The 9740-nt window shown below is 32.3% G+C and overlaps 1 protein-coding gene across 1 annotated transcript in view; it reads right to left on the bottom strand.

The window, feature by feature from the left end:
• Positions 1-3950: 3950 nt before the first annotated feature.
• The window catches only part of LOC106679295 (luciferin sulfotransferase), an 82589-nt gene continuing 76799 nt past the window's right edge, over positions 3951-9740 (bottom strand). The window contains exons 5-7 of the mRNA XM_014418368.2: positions 9504-9624; positions 6420-6514; positions 3951-4536 (exon numbers count right to left, since the gene is read on the bottom strand). Of these exons, the coding sequence (XP_014273854.1) occupies positions 4222-4536; positions 6420-6514; positions 9504-9624 (531 nt within the window). The 3' untranslated portion in view covers positions 3951-4221. The remainder of the gene's footprint in view (positions 4537-6419; positions 6515-9503; positions 9625-9740) is intronic.

The following is a 9740-nucleotide window of genomic DNA, read 5'->3' as shown; positions in this document are numbered from 1 at the left end:
GCCAACGTTTATTTTAGCCAACGTCATTTTAGTTTTGACTGCCGTCAAAATAGCCCTGAAGAAGCCCTGCAACGTGGGGCGAAACGTTGGCTCATTAAATTAGTATATTTTTACTATTTGAGTTTTTCTTGACCGCACCCGGACCATATTCCTTTCATTAAAAAAATATATATATTTAATTGGATAAAATCATAAATTGTATAATTTAATTAGTTCACTTGCACCTTTTTTGTAAGTGTTGGGTTGATAGATTATGGTTTTCCTATTATTAGTATTTTGAAGTATAACTTCTTTACTTACTTTCTACAATTCAAGAAAATAAAAAATAATTTACGGGAGTAAATTGATTTCATGACGCTAGGAAAAGCTGAAGATGGAACGGTAGTGTTGGAAAGCAACGCTGGATGTGCTTTGCAGTTAGATTAAAATAAGTTGAAAACTAAAAATAGTAGCTACTTACATACTGTAGGTGAAGGGAGTGTTTAGCATTTCATCTTCTTTGTAATGGGCTATAATTTGAAATTGTATTTTTGTGCCACTACAAGCACAAAATGGAAAAGATAGCGCCAGAACTGAAATGTTTTTTAACATTTGAATTAAAATACCTTGTAAACTAAAATTTAGAGCTGCAAACTGTAAGTAATTGTTCAGTAGTTCATCCATTTTGTCATGAGCTATCATTCAAAATTTAATCTTAATACGACACCGAGTTATGTACTTTCTCGGGATGCCAAGATAATCACAGAAGGCCATTATCCAAAAATAAGTTAATTACTGGATTGATATTGAGCCCTACAAAATTATTGTTATAATTGGATTCTTTTCCAAAGGCTTTTTGTGTGTTTACTAGTTTGCCAATTTAATACCTTTATATTTATAAAATATTGTTAATTATGTAATATAATAGTAAATAAACTACATAATTAAATAAGTATTTATTTACAATTTATTGTTAAATGATGTTATTAAAATGATTGAAATGATTCGGATAATTATTTACCATAAAATATTGAATTACATTATTAATTGTTTACCATAAAATATTAAATTACATTATTAATTCTTTACCATAAAATATTGAATTACATTATTAATTGTTACCTAGTATATCTCGATAGCTTCTGCTTTGAATGATTAATGTCGTGGGATGTAGTTCCGTAGGTGTCTTGTTCATAAGGGATGGCGTCCTGGTCTTATAGCCATTCTTAGGACTTCGGATGATCAAACTGCATTTTGCCCTCTCTTCAGTTTCCTTCCTTCTGCACCTCTACTGCTTCTGTTTCTTCGTCTTTTTTTTTTTTTTTTCTAACCTCCTATTTATTTATTTATTTTGAATCAATTACAATTATATGCATTTTATTAATCTAGGAAAAATTATATATACACATATTTACATTTTATCTTGTTTTGCCTGATGGCATTATAAGATGAAGAAAAACATTGTCCGCTGAAGGCGGTTTGTACATGAGTGGCGTGATAGCCAGGGACTAACAGAGAATGGGGAGGGGCCATTCCGGCTGGTGGTGATGAGGTGTGGGTGACTTCAGGCTGCAGAGCCAGAAGTCCTTCCCTCGGCGAGGACGTCGACCAAGGAGACCGTGCTTTGCCACCTCCCAGGTCTTGGTATAGGGACGATCTCTCGGAATAGGGGATGGGCACAGGCTTTCTGCCCATTAAAGAATTTGATGTGCCTACGGCTTATGAATTTCTGCACAGAAGGTAGTTAGAGCTCCTCACTGATTACTCTATTCTTGGCCCGCTGGAGTGTGGTTCCTCTGAATATTCGCCGAAGAAGGGAATTCTGGAAGCTCTGCAGTTTGGTTATCGTGGTCTTGTAGAGGTGTCACATGAGTGGTGCGCCGTAGAGCAGAGTGGCGTATGATGACCTTGTAGTATGAGCGTATGATGGCCTTGTAGATCTTCAGCTTGAGTCGGAGCGAGATCTACTGTGAAGTGTAGATACTGGTGGTAGAGCCTTTACGGCTTATGTCGGGCCAGCTTAAGTCTCTCCCTGACCTGACTGGAGAAGATGAGATGGCTGTCGACAGTTACGCCGAGGTAGAGGATGCTGTTAGAGAGTTTTCGGCCCTCACCATCCACAACGAACTGATGGGGTAGCCTGCTCTTCTTGCCCTTCTGGAAGGACATGGCAATGGCATCCGTTCGACGGATTAACTTTGCATCTCTACTGCTTCTGTTTCTTCGTCTCCAATCTCTTCTCTTTACTTATGCCACCACTTGTTTCAAAAAAGGGCGTCGCTTTTTGGGAATCTCATTTCCTCATTGGCTATCATCAGCCACGCCCAAGAAAAATACGTTAAAGGGGGTGGAACATTTAGAAGTGTGTTTGGTGCAAGTTTTGTCTATAATTGACCTGCCCACCGACAAAGCCAAGAGGCAATACCTGCTTTTAATATATTTGCTCAGAACCCTTTCACCTGTCCATTAACCACCTTCGAAGTGCCCTTTGTTGACAGGAACATACCCGGTATAACAAGACATATGGCAAAGACCCCTATAATATTAGTAATTGGTATTACCTCGATACATATCAGCGAAATGTGGAATAAAAAGCGAAAGAAAATACATTGTTAGGGCAAATAATTATTGTAATATATTGCAATATATCCTTGAAAATGGCCTGAGGGCCGAAATGTTGGATAGTTTCTGAAAATAAATGTTGAGAGTATATTTGGATCATATTTGTGTGTGCTCATAATAAAATAAACCACTCTCAAACAATCATTATAATGAATCATTAATCTAATATTGCAATACGTTTGAACTTTTATTGTTTTTAGGCTAAATACGTTAGTGGTAGCCATTTTTGTCAAATTGTGAAGGCATAGATTTTCGATCTACAAGTAGTTCTGAAGAAAGCTGGGAATTCTGGCCAAAACGTGGCCACTATTTAAAAAGTTATTTAAGTTGTTTAAACTTATTTGTGTTATTTTCTGACCGCACCCCCAACCATCTTCTCCACATATAAATGAATTTTTATTTTTAAAATAAACTTGACTGATGTACATGACTATTATAAGGCCTATCTAGACATACGGAGTTGAGCTTTGGGGCTCCACTAAACCATCAAATTCCTCCCGAATCCAATACTTACAGTCCAACATCCTTAATGTTCCTTACTTTGTCACAAATCAAGTCATCCATCAGGACCTCAATGTTCCGCATGTTGCCGATTTGGCCAGAACCAGATACCATTCCTTCAATGATAAACTTCCCAAGCACTCAAATCCACTTGTTCCTAACTTGGCTTCTCCTTCATTACTTATTAATCCTCTTAGGCGTCTGAAAAGAGGATGGCTACGAGATCTTCTCCTCTAGAAATGTTATTGGAGTTCTATCAATGGATAGATTCTTCACATGTTTGTATCATGTCACAATGTCAACTACAGAAAATTTACTTGTTGTATATATTTTTATAAAGTTGTAAATAACAATAAATAAATTATAAAAAAAAGATAAACTTAATCTAAACTGGGTTGGGTTCTAGGTGGTACAATTGACGCAATAATTGCAAAACATTTTGAAATCAATCACTCAAATGTTTACATTATTTATACTTAGCTATCACAAGCCAATCATATCAATAGTTATTTATAATACGAATGCCAATGTAAACTTTAATTTGGCAAATGAATTATATTTATAAAATATAATTTAATATTCGTAATTAAATAATAAAATAAAATTATAATAAATTTCAATGTATTTTTGTAAAATATATATCATTATTTATATAAATGTAATTCATTATTTCATTTACAGAAATTTTAATTCTGTCGGACAGTCTTAAAGCTGCTATTTTTTTTCTTTTTAAATGAGAATATTTTGAGAATCTTTTCTCCCTGTCGCTGTTCCAGCACGACTCGATATTATCAGTAATCTGTCAGACGCATGCGCAGGAAGGTTTTCAATGAGTTACAACAACAATGCAACTAAAAAATATGTTATATTTAAATTCACAATAAAATCACAACAATAATAAATATATAAATATATTAAATAGAAATTTATCAGTGCTTATATAATTATAAATAAACCTTTTCCCCAGTAAATATTTAAGATATTTTAGATTTTTCACAATTTTTTTTTTTCTTTTTCTAAAGAAAAATTATTGTTATGACGTAAACAATCTTCTATTCCGTTTTAAAAAAAAAATCAATGAATTCCATGAAATATTTACACCCCCTTCAGAATATGCTTTCAACTGGTAAATTCATTCTCCAGAATGGTGCCCTTCAACTTCTTGGTCGTCCAGACGTCGAACTGCTTGGCGATGTCTGGAGTCATCTCCGTCTTCCAGGAGTTCATCTCCCCCTTCCTGATGAAGGCCAGCTGTGGGTCTGATGGGTCCAGGCCGTGGCGCTGCTTCACCTCCTTGATCACTTCTTCGCCGTTGATGGCTCCATTGTCCTTCATGCTCTTGAAGCTGAGGTGTTCGCTGAGCCGGTCAACTTCGTTCTCGCTCAGGGTTTTTCCAAGGAATGCAGCGGTTTTTCTTATAACTCCTGGCAAGTCCTGCAAATAATTTTGCATTGATTAATTTTGAATTTGCATACAGGATAATCTGCTACTTGCTATTGCATATTTTTGTGTAAATGGGTAAGACATTTTTTCATTACTCTTATAATAATAACTTGTAAATTATTAATGTAAACTATGATTTATCTTATGTATTGTAATTACTTTGGGAGCACGGTAATTCTATATGTAAGGGACTGTGCTATTAACTCTAAGGACCCAGATTCAAATCCGGCTGTGGCAGATAAATATTTATTCTGTTACTGTAGCCGTGAGTCAACTCTGTTGGTTCGGAAGACCTCTTGGCGCACATCCAGTCTTTATAAAATAGGTACACTTAACTGGGGATACATATTTCTTTAATCAGCCTTTTCCTGGCAATTTCCGACATACTGGGTGAGAGAGGGGTATCAAAAGGTAACCAACCTATTGTAACCATGGTTGGACCGCCACGAAATGAAAAAAGTCCACTCCCCATCACACAGGCCGGATTGAAACCGGCGCCGCCCGCAGCTCTCAGATTGGTAAGTTCTGCACCTCAGCCAACTGAACTACGGACGGCCCTCTTGAGGAAAACTCTGGCAGTTGAGCATGATCTTTAAAAAATCACCTCCTTGTATGACCGTTGTTTCAAAAACAACACTTCCTTACAAAGTAATGTGCCCCTGACTCTTCAAAGGCTGTAGCGATACACATTATTGTTATATAATGATAATGAATAACATGAGAAATTATTTCATAATAATAGTACTTTTCACGATAATAATAAAGGCATAACGAACCCGAAGGTTCGAAGCCGATACCACCAAACGCTCTCTGCATACATCCTTCCAGTGATGCCCCTCCAAACCCAATTCGACTAAATCTGCTAAATCTGTTTTAACGCAATCCTCCCATCTACGTTTCGGTCTATCCCTCGGACGTTTACCCGTTGGTTCAGTGTTTATTAACATTTTAGGGATCCGCTCGTTACTAAGCCCTTCAACCTTACATGCCGCGATACTATAACTTCAATAATATTTACTGGGTGTAGGTCCATTAATTCAGCGTTTTGTAATCTTCTAACTTCTCCCGTTAATTCATCTTTTTTCTGTCCGAATATTTTGCGTGATACTTTATTTTCGAAAACCTTAAGCCGCTGTCCATTCCTTAGTGTAAGAGGCCACGTCTCCATAAAGAACAGTTGGAAGGATAATAGTTTTGTAAATTCTAATTTTTAAGTTTTTTCGATAGAGGCCGCGAGCTAAGCAGTTTCGAAATTGAAAAATAACGAGCATTTCCCGCCTTCAACTTAGCTTTTATTTCCCCATCAATTTCGTTTTTTCTAGTTACCGTATAACCTAAATACTTAAACCTATATCCATGTTCAAACGTATTTCCTGCTATATCTATATCAGCGAAACTGCTTGCGTTTCTACTGCTAACCATGTATTTTGTTTTATCCGTATTTATTTCAAGACCTAGTTCCTTATTGGGGTTTATTAACGCGGTTGTATTTAGTTCTATAGTTGCCTTGTACTTACCCAATAATACCAAATCATCAGCATACCCAAGCACCGGTATTTTACCTCACAAAGTTAAACCCTTTTCGGTATTCATCACACTTTTAACGACTTATTCTAGTGCTAGATTAAATAAGATAGGTGACAAAGAATATTGAAAATTTTCATGTCGCAAATTAAAAATTTTCACGATATTTTCCTAAACATATTCAAAAAATAATTTTTTTTCGTTTTTTAGAAAATAATGGGTAATGAAAAAAAGTATCTCAAGAATCATAGAATATAAAGAACCATGTTATGGATCAAATTTAAGCCCGATAAATACACTATAAAATAGTTTATGGAACCAAGAAATAAAAATTGGAATTATATAATTACCTGTTTCATCCCCTCGAAAGAATTAATAAGGAGGTTAGGTAGATGCTCTAGTTTCTTGTATTCGATCACATGGTCCCAGAAAGGACTGTATACCACTGTAATAAAATATTTACAATTTTAATATATACATATAATAAAATATATAAAGTTCATAATAAATAGTTAAGAGTATATACTTATTTGTAATTAAATCTTTTAACTTGTAAATTGAATAAATGAGTACTAAAAAATAGGAAAAACTTTTTTTTGGGCGTATAAGTCAAAAAATTATATTTTATTGGTAAATTAAAAATATAAGCATAATATTTTTATAGATAATGAAATTCTCTATTAAAACATTACACTTACATTTCTCCTATATTTATGATAATTAATTAAATATCACAAAAAAAAATTAATATCAGTAATTACTTCTATGTTAAGAAATATTTTATATTATTTAAATATCTTATGAATTAAATCTCCTATTGTGAATACCTAACGACGACACGTATTCGACGATAACAGGACGATAGGCCTTATGATTGCCAAGTGTTTATGCTAGATAAATATTTATTAACTATGCTTATAATAGTATCAACTATTATTAGCTAATAATAATATTAATTAATAAAGTAAATAATTATAAGTTATTTTTTTTAAATAAATGTTTATTATATAAGAAAATAGAAAAGAAAAGAAGATAAAGATAACTATATTGTAAAATTCTATATTATTATTTCCAATGTAAATGAAGTCTTTATTTATGAATTTACTAACTGTTTAATTTTATAATATTTATGTCGGTTTTTCTTTTATTTTGTAAATAATTAACCACTATATCGAGTTGTAGCCAACTTTATTTGTATGTGGGGCCATTCTCAAAGACAAGTATATAAAATATAAGAAGTGTTAACGGTTTTTGATAACATACGTCTTCAGGAAACGATCTAACGTTTCCTGTGATATTAAGTGATATTATTCGCTCAGATATCTAAATTACTATGAGAATTTATAAAAAAATAAATCAATAAATGGAAATTTTATATTGAAATTTTAGCGCTAGAGAAAAAATAGAGAGGGTTAAAAATTTAACAATATCCTTAAATGATGGACTAAATTTTCTAAATATAAATAATTAGTTGTAATCCTACCACTAAGTTACAAAGAATTATTGTTAAAACTTTTTTACATTTATTTTCTGGAATTTATTTATACTCTTAGGAATTTATTTATTTATTCTTTGTAAAATCTGATCAACGTTTCGGACTCCTTAGCCCATTATAAAGTTCTAGAAATAAATAAAATAAATCAATAAATGGAAATTTTATATTGGAATTTTAGCGCTAGAGAAAAAATAGAGAGGATTAAAAATTTAACAATATCCTTAAATGATGGACTACATTTTCTAAATATAAATAATTAGTTGTAATCCTACAACTAAGTTACGAAGAATTATTATTATTAAAACTTTTTTATATTTATTTTCTGGAATTTATTTATACTCTTAGGAATTTATTTCTTTATTCTTTGTAAAATCTGAACAACGCTTCGGGCTCCTCAGCCCATTATAAAGTTCTAGAAATAAAAATATTTACAACCAACAGGTTCACAATTCACATTAATGTTGTTTTTTTTATCTATATTGAAATTTAAAACTGTACATTTATATACATACATAAAGTAAATTTGATGTAAGATCAAAATCGAGTGATACATAAATGTAGATAAACTACCCATAGGTAGCACTCTAATGACGTTTTACATTAGCAGTTCTCGTAGCCATCTTCTTTTCAGGCACCTCGGAGATTTGTCAGGAATGGAATAGTAAGCAAGGTTAGAAACTAGTGGGTTTGCGTCGTTAGGGAGTTTATAATGTAAGGAATGATATCTAGTTCGGAAGGATGATGTATGATTTTATTTGTGACAAATTAAGGAGCATTGAGGATTTTGGGTTGTAAGGAGAGGAATGCGATGGTTTAGTGGAGCCCCAAAGCTCGACTCCATATGTCCAGATTGGCCTTATTACAGTCATGTAGATCAGTCTTTTGTAATGAGTTGGAAGTTTAGACCGTTTGTCTAGTAAGTGCTGTAATAGTCGGAATCTACTTGCAGGTAACTGCACTTATTTATAACTATTTACACATGTAAACGAGATTAAGTCAACATTGCTTAGTTATTGTTAAAATTGTCGATTGTAAATATTTTTATTTGTAGAACTTGATGATGGACAGAGGAGTCCAAAACGTTGTTCAAATGTTATAAAGAATAAAGAAATGGACAAAGAGTATAAACAAATTCCTGAAAAGAAATATAATGAATTAATAAAGTTAATAAATAAAGTATATTAAAGTTTTAATGGAATACATTATTACGTCACAGATTATTATGCCAATATTGTGCATACAAAACCCGCTGAAATTTAGATTTAGAAATTTTCAGGCGCTTCTAAAATATCCGTTTGTTTATGGCCAGATTTTTGCTTATATCGTATTCGAGATTACATTATTATTTTTATTTGTAGATTTCTATTATTATTAATTATTACATTAGTCGATTATCATAATTATTTACTATTTATTATTAGATTACTACTAATATTATTTATTTTTAAGTTAGTATATTATTATTATTATTATACTAGGGGGGAATATCGTCCGACAGCGGACCAATCTCTATATTACAAATTATACAACTGCTCATTTAATTTTACTACTTGTTACGTTATGTTCGTATTTTGTAGTTATTACTGTATTATATTTTTCAATATAGAATTAGCAGGAAAAAATAAATTGGAAGTTTTTACTCCAGCATTTTAATTTCTACTTCAATTTAGAGTATCATAAAAAAAATAAATGTTGGTAATAGCTTTTTCTCTAAATTGACCAGAATTTTTATTCCGTCTTTGTTCTCACAAAATACATTCTTCATCAGTTAATCTAAATTTGTTATGACCTATTTTTATTATTCCATCTTATAAATAATATTGTTTGTAAAATAAAATAGTACAAGTTTATCACTATTACATTTCCATTTGCTAAGGTCAGATTTGTAATAATTTATAATACTTAATAAATAAAAAATTTAATGAATAAAATAACGTACGCTTATCTTCAATAAAGGCCTGCATGAAGAGCTGGTACAGTCCAGTGTAACCGTTCCAGAGCCTGTGATGGTGGTAGTAGGAGACTGCAACGTCTTTAGGGTTACGCGTCACGTAAATCATCTGAAAGGTATTGAGTATTGTAATCAAACTTTTGTCATATAACATAGATGTAACATATATGTGTGTATATATATATACACACACACACACACACACATATATATATATATATATAT

This window comes from Halyomorpha halys, unplaced genomic scaffold (genome assembly GCF_000696795.3).
Source record: "Halyomorpha halys isolate HHAL.00 unplaced genomic scaffold, Hhal_1.1 Scaffold193.1, whole genome shotgun sequence".
NCBI classification, from domain to species: Eukaryota; Metazoa; Arthropoda; class Insecta; order Hemiptera; family Pentatomidae; genus Halyomorpha; species Halyomorpha halys.
The sequence above is the reverse complement of the archived record's forward strand: the minus strand, read 5'-3'. Positions and strand labels throughout refer to the sequence as shown.